The sequence below is a fragment of the Tamandua tetradactyla genome, chromosome 16, assembly GCF_023851605.1.
Source record: "Tamandua tetradactyla isolate mTamTet1 chromosome 16, mTamTet1.pri, whole genome shotgun sequence".
NCBI classification, from domain to species: Eukaryota; Metazoa; Chordata; class Mammalia; order Pilosa; family Myrmecophagidae; genus Tamandua; species Tamandua tetradactyla.
In genome coordinates, this window is record NC_135342.1 from 41,185,989 (window position 1) to 41,207,840 (window position 21,852).

General features: G+C 36.0%; 1 protein-coding gene across 11 annotated transcripts in view; it reads left to right on the forward strand.

Annotated features, from left to right (window-relative positions):
• PHKB (phosphorylase kinase regulatory subunit beta) overlaps positions 1 to 21,852 on the forward strand; it is a 294,059-nt gene that overhangs the window by 196,449 nt on the left and 75,758 nt on the right. For all 11 annotated transcript variants that reach the window (XM_077132330.1, XM_077132329.1, XM_077132328.1 and 8 more), the window contains 2 exons: positions 19,455 to 19,510; positions 20,017 to 20,110. In XM_077132330.1, the coding sequence (XP_076988445.1) occupies positions 19,455 to 19,510; positions 20,017 to 20,110 (150 nt within the window). The remainder of the gene's footprint in view (positions 1 to 19,454; positions 19,511 to 20,016; positions 20,111 to 21,852) is intronic.

The window sequence follows — 21,852 nt, forward strand, 5'->3', positions numbered from 1 at the left end:
CTCACCTACCCCAGCCCTAGGTAACCGTTGGTTCTATAGATTTGGCTATTCTGGATATTTCATATAAGTGTATTAATATAATACTTTTTTTTAGTAACAGACTTCTTTTGCTTAGCGTAATGTTTTCAAGATTCATCTATGTTGTAGCAATTATCAGTACTTCATCTCTTTCTACAGCTAAAGGACATTCCACGTTCTGTTTGTCCTTTCATCAGTTGATGGACAATTGTGTTTTTTCCCACTTTTGGGCTATAATGAATAATGCTGCTATGAACATTCACATACAAGTTTTTGCATGACACTTGTTTTCAGTTTTCTTGGGTATGGATTAGAACTGTTGGGTCACTTGATAACTCTGTGTTTAACACTTGAGTAACTGCCAGACTTTTTCAAAATAGCTGCATCAATTTATTCTACCAACAATGTATAAGGGTTCCTATATCTCTGCATCCTCACCAGAACTTTTATTTTTTGCCTTTTTTCTATTGTAACCATCTGAAGTGTATCTCATTCTGGTTTTCATTTTCATTTGTCTAATGACAAATGTTGTTTTACTCCTTTTCATGTGCTTTTTAGCCATTATATATGTCCTTTGAGAAAAAGTGTATTCAGATACTGTGTCCATTTTTAAATTGGGTTATTTACTTCTTTATTGTTGAGTTGTAAGAATTCTTTATATATTCCAAAGATAAATCCCTTATGAGATACACAATTTATAAATATTTTCTCTCATTCTCTGGGTTGTCATTTCGCTTTCTTAATAGTGCCATTTCAAGCACAGAAGTTTACAGTTTTGAAGTCCAGTTTTTTTTTTGGTTGCTTGTCTTTTGGTGTGATATCTAAGAGATCTTTGTTTAATCAGAGTTTATGGAAATTTATGCCTATGTTTTCTTCTAAGAATTTTATAGTTGATATATCTTACATTTAGGTGTATGATCCATTTTTAGTTCATTTATATATATGCTATAAGGTAGGGGTATACCTTCATTCTTTTGCATGTGGGTATCCAATTGCTACAGCTTCATTTGTTGAATCTCTAAGTAATTTTTGTGTTTAACCTAGTGTTTCTCTTCCTGACTGCTGGGTATTTTGTAATGTACCTATTGATCCTGATTTATCCATTCATACATTAGGTTGGTAGATGGGCTGGTTATTCTCAGTGTATTGGTCATGGGACTGCCTACTGTGACCTCTAATTAGTCCTGTACTTCTGCCTGCTCTCCATTGTGCCTGCAAACCCAGCACCCCTCTGAGGTTCCGCTGACTGGCAGGGCAGCTCCCACACCTGCTGCAGCTTCTGTTCATACTATAAGTGGTATAGTTTGGATTAATATTGATGTTCTCTGCTCTGCTTTGTTCAGTAATGTGTTGAAATATGTAGTCATCTAATGACCTTTCTTTTTCTCCTCTCCTCTATGTCTTTAGCCTTTTTTGTTGTTATTTTGTAACATCTGTATAGTCATTTCTCTGGGTTCTGAAGAGATTAGAGAAGTAAGTGAATGTGCTCACTTTGTGCATTAGACCAGAAACCTAGGCCTTATCTCGTTGTTGTGTTTATTTCTCTTGCTGTTCTGTGCTTCTCAAATTTTGATCAGTAAATTTGTTTCCTTCACTAAACCTAACACTGGGATTTGAGCAGAGTAGATGTTCGTTAAACATTGTGATAGCAAACCAAATAAATTAAACATTGAAATCATTCCTAATATCAGATAAAGAAATATTTGAAAGAAAATAATTCACTCAAATTAATTGGTCTGTCTTTTATTCTTGTAAATGGGGTAACAATGCCTGTTCTTCTACCTACTTTCCTGTCATCCTTTATTTGGGGAAGATAAGTTATAAGAGACTAGATTGTGCTTTCTTATAAATTGCTCTCTACAAGCAAATCATGTGTTTTTGGAAGCTGTGCTATTAAGCCTGCTCTTCAGTAGTCCTTTGTATATACTCCTTGGTACCGTGCTTGTCACACTATTGCAGTTATTTGTTTACATACCTGATTTTCCTGAAAGGATCTTCAGAGCAGGAATGCATTGTATTCTTTTTTTGCAGTCTCTTAACCTACTTTGAGAGAGCAAGAAAAAGTAAACAAGAAAAATAAGCTTAGTGACTACTGATTTGCTCCGACTTTATAAACACTGTGCAAACCATTCTGTATATATCTGATTTTAACATCTCTATGAGATAGACATTATTATACCCATTTTACAGATAGATAACTCTCAGAGAAGTTTAGTAATTTCTTCAAGGTCACACTGGTGAGCCAATATAAAGGTGTTAAATAACCAAGGAGGGCATATCATACATTTGGAAGCAGTGGCTTTTGTAATAGTGTAAATGAGTTAGCTTGTTTTCTGAGCAGCCTACTTTAATGTCAGTAGCATAACAATTGCACCTGTGGCTTAGGAAGATTGTGAAAATAATTTTAAAAATTACAAAGTTGGTGTCACATCAGTATAAAATGTATTCTGGGATTCATTATATATAGCATTCATCATACTGAAGGGGTCTGATTATTTCCTTCTTTCTTCTTCATTAGATAATCAATCCTGTTAACCCTTGGATGAGGCTAAATCCATTAGTCATTTTGTTGGAGATTTCCTTCTTCCTTATTATCCAAAAGAAATCTCTTTCAGGAGGCCTTTTCATTTGTGTATTCATTCCCTCTCTCCATTCAGTGTATCTTGTTCATTTTAGGGTCCCACTTTTTTTTTGGTTGCCTGAGTAGTTCTAGTGCTCGGTACCCACTGATTATCTGCAAATGAGACGTGGATTGTTCACACTGAAGTGCCTCCTCATGTTAATGTGAGATAATGGTCCCTTGAAGACTATTTCCAGCCTCTGCTGTTCATTCCTACTTGGAAGAAGTTTGATTTCTGCAGAAACTGTAAACAGCTGACCATGTGCATTTTACTGATTCTTTGTATTCTTCATTACAGTTTTCTACTGGGGATAAGGTGACCCTGTAGTAGACATCCATTTATAACAATTGGGTGTTGAATTTCTGGAATTCTGTAGCAAATGTGTGTTTATTCTGAAATGTTTGTTATACTAGTTAGGATACAGAAGATTCCTGGTTAAATAGGAAAATGCATTTAATAACCTTTTATATATTTGTGAAATTCTGTCTGAAACTATCTTATTTAAACAGATAATTGCATAAGACCAGCCAGGCAAATATTATAAATATTATATCATAAAATAACAAAAAAACTGGGGTTTGTTGTTTTTTTCTCATTTTTTAACTGATTTGATAAGAAATTGATCTTGTTTCCTGGAATAGATGTTGAATGCTATGAAATAGTTGCATAAATAAGTCATTCGAATATCAAAGCAAGAGTTTTATTATTTAAAAAAAACACTCTGAAATGAAAATGCTATTTTAATATTCAACAAAAAAAAAATAAGAGAGTTTTCATATTGTTGGACAATCCCCTTAACAAAACAGGCAAGACTATGGCCTCTTAAGACATACTGATGGGTTTGAACCCAAGCTTTTAGAACTTGGTTACTGTATGTCTCAGTTTCCTCACATATAAAATTGGGATAGCACCTCATATAGTTGCTGTGAGCCTTAAATGAGTTCACCCATTAAAGAGCTTAGAATAGCTCCTGGCTTATAGTTAAGCAGTCAGTAAATTTTAGCTATTCTTATTATGTTGTGTTTGATAGTTCCAGCCCAGATATGGTAGCTCAATAGTTAATGAACTGAAAAGGTACAAAGATGTGTTGCTGTTGTCGTATAGGCAAATATTGCAGGTTTGATTCCATATTACCCCATGATAAAGCAAATATCACAATAAAGCAAATATTTCAATAAAGTGTGTTACATGAAATTTTTGGTTGCCCAGTGCATATAAAAGTTATGTTTATACTATACTATAGTCTTATTAAATGTACAGTAACATTATGTGTAAAAAAAACAGTGTACATATCTGTTTTAGTTTCCTAGTTATAAGCAGCAAATACCATGAAACAAGTTGGCTTAAACAAGGGGAATTTATTAGTTTATAGTTTTGAGACAGAGAAAGTGTCCAAATCTAGACATCATCAAGGCAATACTTTCTTCCTGAAGACTGGCTGCCAGCAATCCTTGACTCCTCTGCCACATAGCAAGGCACATGCCAGCTATCGACAAGCCTTTCCTCACTAATTTTACGTCATTTCTAGCTTTTGATTTAAAGTGGGAGACATGCAACTTTTCCTTTCTCTTGAATGTTTAACGGCCGTTGTTGGATTATTAATTGGCCTAATTTCAATGTTCTGCCTCAGAATAACAAGGCCTTAGGATTGGAGAGAGAGAGAGGAAATGGCCAATTGATGGAGCTGTCATAACAGGCACAACATTTGTCTATAAGTTTTCTATCTTATATAGTTGTGGTTCGTGGCACCCCAAAACAATTGTAATAGTAACTTCAGACGTCACTGAGCACAGATCACCATACCAGATCTAATAGTAATGAAAAAGTTTGAAATATTGCAAGAATTGCCAAAATGTGATTGTAATGAAAATGTAGTGAGCACATGCTGTTGGAAAAATGGCACCAATAAACTTGCTTGATGCAGGTTTGCCACAAACCTTCAATTTATAAAAAACAGAATCTGCAAAATGCAGTAAAGCAAGATAGAATAAAACAAGGTATGCCTGTACACATACCTTGTGTACAAGGTACACTGAACTGTGGAAACTGAACTGTGAACAGTCAGTTCTTGAAAGGCCAGGCTCAAGGCCTAGTTCTTTGCAGGCATGCAGGTAATGCAGATGGTAGAGTAAAGAGATGTTTGAGGAAGGGCAGGACAAAGGAATCTAGGAAGAAGGTAAAATTTGTGTCATGATTGTGAAAAGTGTGAATTTTTACTTCAAGACACTCGATTTTGGCTTTGAGATACTGATTACCTTGAGGCTGGGAGGAACAAAACACGAGGAAATTCAGGGTGCTAGCTAGTCTTTAGACCTTCAGTTGTTCACCCAAATAAATTAGGGAATTTATTTCCCTAATCTATAAAATTATTTGGCTAAATCTGATTAATAAATTTCCTTCTAGCCCTTCTGTTGCTGGCTTCTATGATGTAGGTGACTGATAATCTTTGAGTGATTTCAGGGGAGTGGTGTGCCCAGAAGCCAGACTGCGGGGAGTTAAAGAGCAATTAAATGGTGAAAGACCATCTGTTCTGGAAATTGAGTGTATTACAAGAAAGGTTATAGGCTCCTCCTAATTAAGTAGATAGATTATGTAGAACTTTGACAATATGGAATTATCTACTTTCTCTTTTTTTCATATTTCAAATCTAGTCAGTTTTTAAAGGCTTATTAATCTTGAGTCATTTAAGAAAATTTTGCCTGTGGCTCAATTTTATGTGGTTCAGTTCATTCTGATGCTATCAAGTAGTTTAACCAGTAAACAAACACAATTTCTCACTTAAAGGATAAAAGAGCTCCACTTCGCTAGGTTCGTGTGTGACCCCGAAACCAAATGTATCTATAAGTTTGAGTACTGAGCAAAATTCTTATGAATATCAAAATAAAGTAAAATAATCAAAGCATCCAAAATGTTTTTGAAAGACTGGTCCCACATATGCCATGGAGGTTTTCTTCAACTTGTGCTCTCTGCAATCTTTAGAGGAAATGAGTCTTATCAACTACCAAAGCCAGTGATAACTATGAGTTGATAAAAAATAACCTGAACTGATGATAATTAAACTGGAAGATAAAGAAATGAGCTTAAATATGTTTAGTAACATCATTTGAATTAAGCCATTTAGCTTACTAAAATCAAAAGTTCCAGTATTAGACATGGGTAAAATGAAATGTTTCATCTGTAAGATGAACACTTCTTATAGTCGTGTCTGAAATGTGAAAGGGGGAGAAATGGATGTAAGTAAGACAAGAAGATTTATGGTTCAGAGTAAAAATATACAGGGAAAATTATGACCTGGTATTGTTTTAATGAATCTGTATTCTTGGCATTTTTCTGGGAAAAAATATTTATAAATATGAAAATGAGACATTTGAGGAAAAATCTATTATTTGGTTTTGTTCTAATCACCTGATTTAAGGATCCATATTATAAGGGGTTGCCCTCTTCTAAAACAAGAGGACTGGGCTTTGGGCAGACACTCTTCTCTAAGGAGTGATTTTCTCTCATGAGGTGCTTTGAGAATTTCAGGTATTTTTGACATTGTGTTATTGAATAAAATGTGAATATTTGGGGGCAGCTACTTGAGGCATTACGTACAGTAATGGAATGATTGCCATGATAAAACAGATCATGTGAGTTAAAATACCCTCGAGAGAATTCAGTTTAACATTTGTCATTTTCAGTGACACCCAGGCTTTGAATGTGAGAAGTACACTAGCACATTTAGTATGCCAATTAAAATGAATTGATCTCCTTTGGTAGTCTTTGGAGAAAAGCCTGATATTAAAGAAATGTTTTTTTAATCATGTGATCTTTTTTTCCAAGCTGCAAAGATCCAAATTTAGGGTGAAAGTCAGTATTGGTTTAATAAATCATTTATACATTTGTACAGACCTGAGCTAAAAACTTTTACACTTGTTATCCTCTCGTTTTTCAAATTAACAAGGAAGTAAGGGGGGGTTGTGTTTTGTTTTTTGAAAATAAAGATACATAAAAGTCCTTATGAATTATTTTCTTAGAAATTAAAGAACATCACATATATTTGTAATACAATTTTATTTTTAAGAAAGTGATTTAATACAGTGGCTTTGAATTATGTGGACCTAGCTAGCTATAAAGCCTATCTCTTCTACTTATTAACTCTGTGACCTTGGAAAATTTTATTAATCCTTCCAGGCCTCACTTTTCTCATCTATTAAATAAAGGTATAATTCCTAACACATGGTAGTGGTGTATAACTAAATGTTAAGGTATGTAAGGCTCATAGCAAAGTGCTTGAGAAGTTGAAAGAGCTAAATAAATGTCAGTGCTGTTTAATTTTATTTCAAATAATTATGCGTATATATATATATATAATATTGCTTTCTCATTAAAGAAAATGAGAAAAAACATTTTCGACATCTTGGTTACTGTACTTAGCCTTTTTGTTAAGTGGTTATAACCTTATTGGATATTTAGTTTTGCTTCCACAAACACTTTATACTATCATCATTACTTTCCATATTATTTCTGTAAAATAATCATAGAAGTCTGTGGTTTCTAGAGCCAAATGTTTTATGGAGATTAACTGAAAGAAACACTGTGGCATGGTATAGTACTTAGGTTCAGGTGTCCTCTGGGCCAGGTGATGGTACCCTGTTGTTCTGTTGCTGTGGTCTTAAATCATCAGCATGTAAAATTCATCCATGGCTGATTACAGCTGCAGTTGGCTAAGGGGTGTGCCTTCCACAGTGAGTGACATTTAGTTTAATTAGCTGGAGGCTTAAAAGAGAAGTCAGAAGATAGCTCAGCAGCTCAGACCCAGATGTTTGGAGATGCAGGAAGGACATGCCCCAGGGAAAGCCATTGGAACCCAGAAGCCAGGAGAGGCCAGTAGACATCGCATGTGCCTTCCTATGTGACAAAGAAACTCAAATGAAAGCTAGCTAGCTGCCTTTCCTCCTAGGAACTGTAAATTTGTAACTAAATAAATCCCCTTGTTAAATGTCAATATATCTCTGGTGTGTTGCATTCTGGCAGCTTTAGAAAACTCAAAAAGCATGATCAGAGGGCTGAAGAAACAAAGTCAGCCCAAGAATATGATTTAAATGTGACAGCAGAGAACGAATAACCCTATGTAGCAGTTTGAGCCCTTCTTTGTCCTTATTAGGTCACATTATTAAAAGAAGGAATTAGAGCTTTAAGCTATTTATATTTTGGAAAATAAAAGTTAAATGTACTAGTGGATGCCATTATTTAATTATGACTAAATCTTCTGAATCCCAGAAACCTAAGAAAATACCTCCACTCCCAGGCATTATTCAACTGTTCCATATTATATCTAGTCTTTCTTTTTTACCTTCAACTCTTTCTCGCTCTACTTACTTTTCCCTTCAGCATGTAGACACTTTTAAGTGTCCCCTGCTTGAAAAAAGAAAAAAGCATTTTTTCAGTATGCCAGTTTGAAACTGTCATGTGCCCCAGAAAAGCTATATTCTTTAATCCTCATTCAGTATTTCTGAGTGAAATCTTTTTTCTTGTTTCCTTGGAGATGTGTCTCCACCCTTCAAGGTGGGGTTGCCTACTGGAGGCCTTTAAGAGGGAACCATTTTGGAAATAACTTTATTGCCAACAGAACCCACAGAGCCAGATATCTTGGAAGATGCAAAAGGAAAACATCCCTAGGGAAGCCTTATGAAATGAGGAAAGAAAGTTCACAGAGGTCCCCATGTGCCTTCCTAGCTGAAAGGTGTCCAGAAGCCAGAGACCCCAGCAAATCCCAGCCACATGTCTTTCCAGCTAACAGAGGTGTTCCAGATGGTATCAGCCATTATTTTTTAATATTTTTGTTATAAACAGTGAACCAACATGCCAACATTCTTGATATGCAGTTATTCTTGACATATAAACATTCTTGACATGGTTACAATCAGTGGCTCACAATATCATCACATAGTTGTATATTCATCACCATGGTCATTTCTTTGAACATTTGCATCTCTCCCAAAAAAGAAAGAAAAAACTCATACATGACCCATACCCCTTACCACTCCCTTTCATTGACTGCTAGTATTTTAATCTACTCAATTAATTTTAACCTTTGTTCCCCTTATTATTTGCTTATTTTTTTATCCATATTTTTTACTCATCTGTCCATACCATAGATAAAAGGAGCATCAGACACAAGGTTTTCGCAATCACACAGTCATATTGCAAGAGCTATATCACTACACATTCATCTTCAAGAAACATGGCTTCTGGAACACAGCTCTACAATTTCAGGCACTCCCCTCTAGCCACTCTCATACACCTTAAACTAAAAAGGGGGTATCTATATAATACGTAAGAATAACCTCCAGGATAACCTCTCAACTCTGTTTGAAATCTCTCAGCCACTGACACTTTATTTTGTCTTATTTCTCTCTTCCCCCTTTCGGTTGAAAGGGTTTTCTCAGTCCCTTGATGCTGAGTTCCAGCTTATTCTAGAATTTCTGTCCCACGTTGCCAGGGAGGTTTACACCCCTGGGAGTCATGTCCCAGGTAGAGAGGGGGAAGGCAATGAGTTTCCTTGCCACGTTGGCTGAGATTGAGAGAGGCCACATCTGAGCAATAAAAGATTCCCTGGGGATGACTCTTAAGCCTGATTTTAAGTAGGCTTAGCCTACCTTTTGTGGGGATAAGTTTCATAAGAACAAACCCCAAGATTGAAGGCTTGGCCTATTGATTTAGTTGTTTCCACTGCTTGCAAGAATATCAGGAATTCTCCAAATGGGAAAGTTCCGGATGGTATCAGCCATTCTTGAATGAAGATACCTGTTGTTGGTGCAGACATTTTTATGACCTTAGAACTGTAAACTGTAACCTAATAAATTTCTTTTTAAAAGCCATTCCATTTCCGGTATATTGCATTCTGGCATCTTTAGCAAACTAAAGCACTCAACTTCACCCTTCCCTCATGGGCCTCTCACCTCCCTTCTTTCCTTTTCTTCCAGACATCTTGGAAATATACTTGTACCACCTCCATTTCTTAACTCCCAGTCATCCTTACTATATGCTTTCTAGCTGCTTATACCATTGCTGTGCTAAAACCACCTATGAAAGGTTATAAATTTATCTTTTTAGCCATCTGTCTCCTCCACTAAAGTGTAAGTTTCAAGAGGGAGGAATTTTTTCTTATTACCTTATCTGTCTGGCACATACGATAAATGTTTATTGAATAAATTAATTAGATGACAAGTTTTTATTCTTGAAGAACAGCTCAAGTACCTTTTCTGTCAAGTCTTTCTCTTCCCTGGGGCTAAATTGGATGCTCCCTCCCTTATCCTCAACGTACCCTTTAAAAGCAGTGTATTAATAGTTACTGAATTCCAGCTAGTTCTTTGTCTTCTCTCTTATATGGTCAGTTCCTGAAGAATGGGGATAATGCTTGATTAATTTTTTTGCCATCCCTAGTGCTTCTCCGTGCACTATGTCTTGGGGGCATAATAGGCCTTAGTAAATATTTTTAGATGAATGAACAAACCCTTTAAGGCAGGAGCATTTCTAGTACACAAAACTACTGAATTATGATCTAATTGATATGGAGGAAAAGAGCCTTAGGCTTCCTCTGCTAAGAGTGATGGTAGAATGTCTTCTCCACAGTCCCTTGTAAGAATCCACACTAAGAACACTTTGGTCCCAATCTAGTGAAGATGGCTCTATAACTAAAGGCTTGTTAGATTCTAGAGTTTTCTGGGTGCCTCTGTAGCTATTTGATCTGTCTAACCCTGCACTGTTATCTTGTCACAGGTTGCCCCTTACCCTGTCTTACCAGTACAGTTTTTTGTCCTTGGGACATCTAATGCTTAAAGAAAAAATGGAACAAGTTTTTATACTCTTTCCCCTATCAAGGCTACGTCTCCCAGGTGGCTTCCCACTGTAATACCTGTGCCCGTGGCCTGTCCATTCGCTTCCTTTCATAAGTGGAGTACAGCACTTAGCAATGCTCCAGTGATTTGAAGAGTTTATTGTACAGCTAGTCAGATAAGTCTGACCTAAGTGGAGAAATCTCTAGACCAAGCCTTTCCAGAGATCTCGATTCTACTTTGAGGTCTCTCAATGAACTTGTGATGGATCTTGGTCATTTCTCCTTTTGGGACCTCAATCTCTTCATCCATCAAGTGGATTACTGATTTTTACCAAGGAAATTCATTTTTCAGACAAAACCAAATGCAGGATTTTATCATACAAAATAGATCAAAGCTGTGTTGCTGTGGCTAAAATGGGGTCTTGCAGCCCAGTCTCTCTCATAGGCTTCCTCCCACCTTTTACCTCACCCAGCCATCTCCCAAATGATAAAAGTGATTCCTTCCATTTCTGATATTGATGCCAGACAACTGAGCCAGTCAGTCCAGTCTCACACAAAGGAGCACAGCCAAAAAGAAGTTGATTTTCTATACTTGCTTCCTTTTCCCATGTTTTTACATATCTCTTCCTTTTGTCTACCATTAGAGTCTTTGCTTGTAATACATCACCTGAGGTCCTTTTAAGTAATGCAGGAACTCTGAAAGTGAAATGACTTGATTATTTTTTTGAAACTGTACTCTGCTCTTCTGTCTCTACCTTTCCTGTCTCACTCTCATTTTACTGGTCTTTTCTGATGTTGATCTTTCCTGTTATGTTTCCATAAGTTTCTCATTTGTTCTTCCCCCTTGTGACTAAAACTTTGTGAGGCACCCAGGTCAGGGTTTCTCTGCCTGGGCCCATGTAATCATTTCAGCATTGTTATTGGGAAGTGGGCAAGATTTTTACACTATCATTTCTTTAAGATAAAATTATAGAAACATCCAGTTAAAGCAAGTGGTTAGAGAGGGGTGAAAACAGTTTTACAAATCAATTTGTTAGGACAGAGCATTCAGTGTTCTTCTCCAGAATAAATTGTAGTCATTGAAAGAACTCCTGTCAGAAAGGATTGCCTGATTTACTAATTTGGGCATTTGAAACAGTGTGTCTAATGTCTAGGAATACTTCTTTAAATATTGATTTGTTTTCCTCTAAGTAGAAAGCTTATAATCACGAATCCTATATATACATGTAAGGATTCTAAGGGCCGTTTTCTCCCTGGCCAGTTCTACTGTCCAGCCAAGTTTAGCTTTTTAACCATGCTTGATGTTATAATTCCTCAGATGTTTCTACTTATACTCCTCTGCTTTCCTATTCATTTTCTACACGTTTCTGCTTTGGCTTGGTTGGAAATGTCAAAACAGGATACCACTGTGTCCCAATCAGGATGTGCCTGTGTTCAAACTGCTGTAGTCTGTTACTTGGGACCTGCAGTAGAAATACTGCAGGCACTGTCTCTAGTCAGAATTGAGATGTATAAAGCATCTTCCTGGTTTCTTCAGCTAATGAGGTTTTGCTGAAAAATGAATGTAATGAAAAAATGCTGGATGTTGGCAGGACCTACTGATGAAGGCTAATGAGCATAAATGAATGTTCTGTAAGGCCCTAAAAGCAGAGGTATAGAATGTGCACAGCCCTTGAGGCAGAACCTCCTGACAATGAGGTGTGACCAGTTTATTTGTTGGCTTCTTTTTCATTTCCTTTTCCCCCCTCCCCCATCTTTCAATAAAAGACCTATTCAAGCCAGCAGCAAACAGATCATCTTATGTATTATAGGACATATTAAAAATAAAAATAATTAGGCCAGTGCTTAATGTTATGTTGCAACAATAAGAATTATGACCTTTATATACTGTATAGATAATTTAATTGAAGGGTTAATTTTAAAATGTACTTCTCAAGAAATAACCGTATTTCATCAAAAAGCAGATAAGAAATAGGTAACTTGTAAACAACACTAGGAACTGTGTTTTCTTGATGTTTATTTAATATGTCACCTCAAGTAGAAAAAGAGTGGCATGTGTTGGGACACAAAGCCTTTTTTGGCACCACTCTCCTCCCTTGAATGCCACACATTCCTCCAACCACAGAAGCAAGCAGTATATAATCTGTGAAATACCTACTGTGATATGTGCCACATGAACTTTAGACTAGGACATAAGTGCCATCAAATTTAAGCTCTACCGCTGTCTAGATGGGGTAACCTTTAGCAAGTTATTTAATCTCTCCCCATCTCAGTTTCCTAAGCTTTGAAATGAGTTCTTCTGTAAATTTGCAATATAGTTTTTGAATAATATAGGGCATGTAGTAGACTTAAGAATATTAATTCCTTGGCATTCTAAACTGTGCTACCAAACATTTTCAGCAATAAAATAGTAAGAAAAACCATATTAACAAGCTCTCATGTTATTTCCATGAATAAGCTGTTCATCTCTGTATTTTTTTGTGCTATCCTCCTAAAAAAAGATTCAGGCTTTTCCCACTGACCCACCCAAAATCTAAACCTCTGCCCTTTTCTGATAGCAAACTTGTAATAATCCAATGGCATTAGTACTGCTGAGTGGTTTAGATTGAGCTCTTATTCTACTCCCTATAAACAAAATAAAAAAACTGATGTTTAATGGAACCACTGTGTAACCATAACCATGTCCAGGGATTTCAGTGCAAAAGATTGACTAACCTTCAGTGATAAAAGCTGTAAAAAGATGACATGAGGAAGTATGGTACAAATACAAAATGAAATTCCATGTGGTTATAAAGAAAAGGAGGCCATGTACTATGTACTAATATATGAAAAGAGCACCATGATATATTATTATGAAGTGGAAAAAGTGTTTACAATATGCTGGTTTTGTATAAAAGCATGAGAAAGTAAGACTATATATTCTTCTTTACCTTTATATGTATAAGAAAATTCTGGGAAGAGGCATAAATAATCACAGCAGATACCCCATTTGTGGATGTATGGGGTACATCTAACTGAATGGATAGAAAGGTCAGGGTCAAGAGAAACATCTCATTGAAAACTTCTGATAATTTTTGAGCAGTGTAAACAAATTATCTATTGAAAAAATTTAAAGAACAAGGAAAATATCATTATACACTAAGGTTTCTCTGTACACCTTTTCAAAGTTGTATGACTGTTTTACTTATAACTTCCAGCTGCAAATCTCCCAGCCATGCAACTTTGACCTGATATAAGTAGTTTAGAAACTAGAGTATAGGCAGATGAATATGCAATGTCTTAATTACTGTAGTTTTAAAATTTAAGATAAGTTGCAGTACTAATATAGGCAGTACCTAATGTATGAGCAAATTTTTCTATAAAAGTTCCTCTTCCAAACCATCAAGTGAGTGCCAATTACCTTTTTTCAATATAAGATGAGCATGAGGGGCCCCTCAAAGGCCTATCCTGTAGTTATACAGACCACTCTTAAGCATGCTAAAAGCTAAATGGTCCATCCAAGGAGATGTGAACGAGTGGTCTCTTAACTCATACAGATAGTGTCTGCTCTTGTTTGTAGGGGTAGAAGATATCTAGACGCTCCAGTGTTTGAGGTATTTTATGGAGGAGACTAGGTTGAAAGAGAAGAGAGAATCAGGATCTGGATAGATAGTGAGGAACAGAAACAGCAATCTGAACATACATGCGCAGTAGACAGAAACTTGGGAGGGACATGAGTAAACTAGTTTTTTTAGTGAAGTGTTCTAAGGGGGACAGATGGGAGGCAAACAGGAAGCATAAGTAGCAGCTACATTGTAGTGGTACTCAAGAAGTGTGGGCTTTTTTTGAGAATCATTAGTTCTGGAGTAGGAAAGTGATGCCCTAAACACTACATGGGTATATTTGCTTTCCCATCGACCCATTCAACAAATATTTTGTCCCATCTCCTTTGTTCATATCACTGATATAAGAAAATTAACCTAACAAAATTAACCTGATAGAAGTACAGGAGGGGGACACAGTCAAGCATGAAGTAGAGATCCAAGGAATGATCCAGGGAGGGTTGTGGTTGTGTTACAGGAGTTGATGAGAGAGCTAACTTTTTTAGGTGTTCACTTTGGTAAATGCTTATATGTGTTATATATTATCCTCATAATGTTGTGAGATACACATTTTTAACATTCCCAGTTCACAGATGAGGAAACTGTGGCTTGGTTGAAGTGACAATAGAGGCTCACGTAACAACATATAATAGTATAAATATCATTTGTTTTATAGTCTAAGTTTGTATATTTTCCATACCCCCTTATTTAATCCTCTCCCTTGTGTGGTAGGCAGCCTTACTATTGCTATTCCCAATTTATAGAACACAGAGTTGAAAAACTTGCCCAGATAACCATTTATCAAATAGTAAGCACCTACTATATACCAGACCCTCTTCTGGTCACTAGGGATATAGCAGTAACAGGGTAGTCTGAGAAGCTTGCCTTCAGGGAACTTTACTTACTGGTGGGAAAGAAACAATGAATTTTTAAATAAATAATGTAATATAAATTCTGGAGCCGACAAGTACTGTAAAGCAGGCAAAATAAGGTGAAATGGTAGATACAGGCTGGAGAACGGCCCAGAGAAGGCCTCTATGAGTAAGGGACAATGGTAGAGACCTGCACAATGAGAAGACATGCAACAACTATTTGGAGGAAAATCTTTCAATTTTAAGCAGAATGTACATGGTATAGTGTGTGTATACGTGTGGGTGTAGCAATATGAGCTGATTTACCCTTTGAAAAAATGCATCCTCACTGCCATTTGTAGGATAGACAGCTGTGAATAGGTGGGGCGAGACTGAGGTAAGTAGACCAGTTAGTTAACCAAGTGTAAGAACAAGATGACTTTGAGTAGGGTATTAGTAGAAATGAAGATAGAAAGAAGTAGTGAATTTGAGATATATTTTGTAGATAGAATCAAAAGGATTTATTGATGGATTTGCAAATATTAATGGTTAAGAGACATTAACCATTAACCATACAATAGATTGCCCAGGTTTTAATCTCCCACCTTGCCACTTATTAACTATGTTGTTGGATAAGTTTCTCAACCATCTCTGCCTTAATTTTCTAATTGTGAATGAAAATAATTATAGTTACCTGCTTAGTAGTGAGTTAGATGAATAAATGATTAAATATGGCTGCCTAGTGCTCAGTAAATGTTGTCTATTTTTTTTTATCGATTATTGATTGTGAAGTGTAAGGGAGAAAGAAGAGTCAAAGATGGCTTATACATTTTTTGGCCACAGCAAATGAGTATGTAGTGTGGAGCCTTTGATTGAAATTTGGGGTTGGGGGTGAATTTATAGATAAATCAGTAATTCTGTTTTGGCCTTGGTAAGTTTAAGGGGCCTATTAGATGTTCAGGGTCATGCTGGAGGAAATGATGAAATGGGATTTCTATGTGGGTCTTTTTATTCTAAAACCTGTCCTCTTCCTACTCTTTGAGAGAAGATAAATGAGTGGTTATGAGCACAGACTCTGCAGTCGTACTGCCTAGGTTTGAATTCTAGCTCTGCTGTTTACTAGCTCTGTGACCTTGGATAAGTTACTTAAGCGTGCCAGTGCCTCATTTTTCTCACTTGTAAAATGGGGACAGTGGTTTGTTGGAGCACTGGAACAATGCCTGTGACATAGAGTATGGAGTGTTGGCTTTTGTTGTTGTTAATACTTTTCAGCCTTGAATGTTGCTGTGAAGATGGAAAGAAAGGAGGATTCAATATATTTTTGTGTATTCCACAAGTATATATTGAGCACATACTCTGAGTTAAGCATCATGCCAGACATGATACAATGGTGGAAGTGGTATTTTTTTAAAGAATGATTAACAGAATTTTGGTGGTTAGTGATACGCATGGCAAGAGAGCGGACTCCAAGGTAAATCTCAGGTTCTAAGCTATAGTGACATATTAAATGAAGTATCAGGAATAAGAACCTGTTTGTAGTGAGGGTGGAATTGATGAGGAATTGAGTTTGAGAGCTACAAGTTCCGGAAATAGCCAAAAGAAAATGTCCATAAGCAGTTAAAAACATGAGAACTCAAGAGAAATATCAAGACTAGAAATACAGGCATGTAATCATCTGCTTAGAGGTGATTAAAGATACCAGAGTAAATGAAATCGATAGAGAGAAGGAAAAAAGAAGTGGAATGAGTAGAAGTCCAAGGACTTAAGTGTGAGCATTGCCCATCTCTAAAAGCAGAGCAGGTTATAAAACAGAGTTGGGGGGTAGAGAACAGGTAAGGAATAGTTACAGTCTATGTTTAAGGAATGAAAGGAGAGAAAATTGGATAGCAGTTAAGAAAAGTGGTTAGTCAACTAAGGATTTCTTTTAAAAGATGTTTGGAATTCTTTGGGGAAGATACAGCTAGATAAAAATGAAATAATGGATGGTCTTACTGTCTTAGAATGATACAAGTCAATGACAGGACAACATAGGTATAATAGCACATCTCAACAAGGGAGAGAGAAACAGCTGTTCTAAATTAAGTATGGAAATAACAGTAAATACAACTGCAGCAGGTTTTGCTGCCCTTTATTGAGTGCCAACTACTGTGCTAAATACTTTGTCCTTTTCCTAAATCCTCATAGCAGTTCTTTGCGATAGAGACAATTGTTGTATTTTCTGTAGAAGTAAAAATGGAAACCATCTAAATGTACATCAAAACAAACATTCCTTAAATAAATTATTATATATCTATATAATGAAATACCCTGCAGCCATTTTTTAATGAGATAGAAATAGATATTACCAAAGAAGTCTGTCTGAAATAATTTTACGTAATTCTAAACACATATGTGAAAACCTGTCTGTTGTCCAGCTCTCCCAGTAGATTCCAAACTCGTCAAGATGAGGCACTGGAACATATTCAGTGACATCAGGGTCTAGCTTGGAACCTTATACATTTTATGCTATAACCATTGCTAGAATGAATGATTGCATGAATGTTTGTAAAATGGGCAGCAGTAGTACCACACAGAGCTTGGCTACATGTGTACCTGTGTATATACATATATATTTATAAACAAGGCAGATCACAGATCCTAACTGGCAAATTGGTATCTTACCTTCTTTTTGAATTAACAGACCTACTTCTTAGGATAATATATATACACATACACACACACACTTAATGAACCTAAAAGCAGAAAATATAATATTATTAGGGAAAATGCCACTCAGAGGTAGAAGACATTAGTTACTATTAGGAAGAAGGTATGAGAGAAACTTCATGGGTTTCAGACAGTGAAGTTGGTGGTTTGAAAAAAAGTGAGGGAAAAGATCATTCCAATTCTGGTTTGAAAGGAAGAAGTTTGTTTTGTGAGGGTGGGACTGCCACTGCTAAATTCTTTCTTGCGGTGGAGAATGGGGTGAGAGTCCCACCTGGGCTGGGTTTAAAGACCTAGGTTCATTATAGTAGATAGTTGGTGAATTGGAACTTTTCAAAATACTGAGTTTTGCAATGAAGGCATTCTTCAAGCATCTAATAGTCCCCTAACAAGATGCTCACTAGGATTCACTATGAGTGGTCCCCATTTTAGACCTGAGTATTCTGTCATACAAATGGATGCAACATTATCCTAAGAAGTAGGTCTGTCAATTCAAAAAGAAGGTAAGATACCAATTTGCCAGTTAGTATCTGTGAGTTGCCTTATTATTATTAAGGTTTCATCTGTATTCTAGTAGATGGTTTCACTTGCTTTTTATTTAAGAATCCCATTATTTTTCTGGAGATTATAGATAATGGTATACTCTAAGTTATTCCTCCTTTTGACTAAATAAATACTAGATTTCATCCAAGAGAAATAAGACTTATTTTTTTTTCATTTATTGTTAGAAATCTTGATGAGACTCTGAATAATTAATTTTTCTCATCCCTTTGAGAAATATTAAATTACAATCTCTTTATCAAATAAAAGTAGAATTTATAGCATTTTGAATGTTATTTATTTTTGTTGAATTGTTACATATTATTTTCTTATGTATTCAAGTCACATGGAAATCTGCCTGAAATGGCATTTTCACCATGACTCTCAGAACCATACCTTTGTTTGTGTGATATTTACTGCTGATATATGCATTCTAGTGTTTCTTGCTTTCCATTATTCGTATATTCTGGTGGCATTTTGAATAGAGAGGAACTAATATAGGTAAATCAAATGTTTTATAGCATACTATTTGGTATTTTGGATTCATTAAAGAATTTACATTTGATCAGTATTTCAGAGCTGCCTATTACTGTAATTTATTGGTGCTTCTTAATGCTCCCTGTTAATTACATACAAGCTCTAAAATTGGTCTCATTTTAACAATGCATAATATATATAGTGAACCTTTTCCACACAAAAGAAAACAGCAAATATCCAACACTGTCTTTGATTAGAACTATTACATCAAACGGCTTATCTTTAATGAAGATAGTGTTAATTATATAGTCAACTGGGTAGTTCATTCTGTACCATAGGAATTCAATATTAGAATAAAGTGATTTTGATATATAAGATGCCAAAGGAAAATTGGCTAACAAGAAAGGGAATAGCCTTATATATGGTTAAGATGTCAAATGAATAACGTTAATTCGTCCTCTTTTTTTTTACAGAGAAGATATAAATTGAGATTTTATTTTTATTTCTTCCTCCTCCTTTCAGAGTTAAATGATGGAAAATGGCTCTCAGTCCTCAAACTACTCTTCTCATTTATTCAAAATAGCCTTGACAGGCTAGCCCCTCTGGTAGTGGTGAGATTTATGGCTCTCCATTCCTTGGTGTTCCATTACTCTGTCCATGTCATCAAATTGATTAGTAGGCAGCAGAGAGCAAGAAAAGAGGCAGCCTTCTAGAACCAGCCTGTGTCCATCATTCTAATGAACTGCTTAGAGATGGTTAATAGTTTCCTTGATTTTCATTGTAGCGATGATGACCAGATCTTTTTAAATGTTTTCCCCCCTTCCCTTATTTTGTATTACAGGGCCCACTGGAAAATGATTTGGTAGTTCATGTAGCACTTGTAGCAGAAAGCCAACGGTATGAAATCCATATGGGTGGTAGGTTCTTTTATTTGGGAAATTAGAGGTGGAGAATGACTGCTTTATGCTTACAGTGTTGAGTATGATGCAGGGATTAATTGCATAGACCCCTTGATAGGGTTTCAAGGATGTCATTAATGTCATTTTAAAATGCTAGAACAGCATTCCCTTCATTACTAAAAAAATAATTTTGATTTAGGAGATGTAACAATAAAGACTGTGACTAGTGCCAGTGTTGCCTGGGGTTTTGTTTTGAGAAATTATTGCGAGCAGAATGCAGGGATTACTGACATCACTGGCTTATTCTCCTTGCACCCCTCTGACTCTTCATTAAGAATCCAAAAGGTCCTCTGAATTACAGGGAGACTGGCTTATTGCTGACATTAACAAATTCATACTGTGCCCCAAGTTATGCATACTTTTTCCTTTTACCCTTGTCATTCCATTTCCTAAATTATGGATGAATTTCTTAAAATGTCTCTTTTTTTTTCCTGTGTTCATTAGCCTTCAAGTTTTTCTCAATACATACGGTATTCAAACTCAAACTCCTCAACAGGTAGAACCTATTCAGATATGGCCTCAGCAGGAGCTCGTGAAAGTAAGTGATTCTGCCTCTGCTTTCAACTTTGGGGAGGTACTAGAACATGATGATTGAACTTAGTTTACAGGCAAGTCACATAGTTAAAATCCATTTCTGAGATAAGATCATTAAATCTGAAAACCTTTTTAATTAGGATTAGAAGCCCACTTTAGCAGCATTATTACTAAAAAACCAACTGCATTGGTGTGTCAACATTATATTCATAGGTCTCGTTGATTCTGTTCCTTACTAAAGTCGATTACCAACTTAGACTGAGCACTTAAATAACAAATTAGCCTTAAATTAGTAGTAATGTATAAAATTATTGTTCACATTTGAATCAATTTTCCCTTTTATTTCAGTTGAAGACAGCTCATTTCTAAATATTTTTGGTAATCACTACCTCTTCTTTTTTGGCTTGCCCTACTATATATAGTCTGAAGTAATTGCTACCCCTTAGGTTTGCTGGGTCTCAGATTAATTATAAAGTAATATCTAAGTTTCTTTGATTCAGTTATATAATTGGTATGGGATTAAAATGTGATTTTGGAGGTCTTCTACATGCAGTGTTCTGTGTTTGGGATTGTTAAGTCTGACTAGTTATTCAAAAACAACCATTTTTATTTGGTAATTGTTGAAATACAGGAAACCCAGTATGTGTTGGAAGTGTTTGTAATAATATATCTCGAATGATCAAGGTTAAGTTGAACAGGTTGATATAAATAGTTGTGTCAGGAGGAGTCCCCAGTTAAGAAAATGCTGGGCCCCATAGTTGCTGATAATCAGATTGGATTTTCAGGACACCAGTTCTTCAAGAGTCCTTAAATCTCTTCTAACAAACTTAGAGCCCTTTGTTTCCCTTTTAGAGAGATAAAATTGAAAATGGGAGAACTCCAAAACCATGGTAATGCTTTCAAATCACTCCAGGATGTAAATGATGAAGAAGTGTTTTTCTATGGTAGAGTTGGGGAGAAGAGGGTAAATGAGACCAAGAGGAAACTAAGGATCTACGAAACAAGGGGAGGAAAGGACACCAAAATCTAAGACTCCCACTCTATACAGTTATCTTTCAGGTGCAGACTGTTTCTGTTAATACACCTTTATGTTCTCACACTGAAAGCTCCTGAGACTGTTAACAAAGGTTATTTTTTTTATAGACATGCCCACAAAGCAAATTAACCCAATTCTTGTTTTTTCAGTTCTAATTTGTATCAACAACTTTTGAAATGCTTCTTTTGGTTGTAGGAGAGTGTGTACTTTTTAACAGGCAACATGCAGTCAAGATTAGAAAGGCCAACATGGCTAGCAAATGATCTGAGTGTGGCATTGTGTTCATCCTTTCATTCATTTGTCAGCAAACAGCAGCTGTGTGCAGAGCACTGTGTAGGGTACTCTGATAGAAGAACTTAGACCCTCTTCTCGATAGTCTTTCAGTCTGGTAGTATGGCAGGAAAGGTAGTTAATCACAATCACTTTGATAAGTCCTATAATAGAGGTTTGTACAGAGAGGTGGTAGGAAGCATTCTCTTGCAGAATAAAGTCCTGACAAATTTTATATTTTGCTATTTTAAAGATGGTGTTAAAAAATGATTTGCTCTTTGGGTATGTGGCTGTGTCTTTGTGATCAGTAGCCCAGCTACCTCCCTGCAGCCTCAGTGTTCCAAGCTAACTGTTTTGGCAGTTCATACCTTATATGTACAGCCTATTATACTGCTCCTTATAAGTCTGCCTTTTAAAAGTAAAGGTGTTCCCTCAAATCT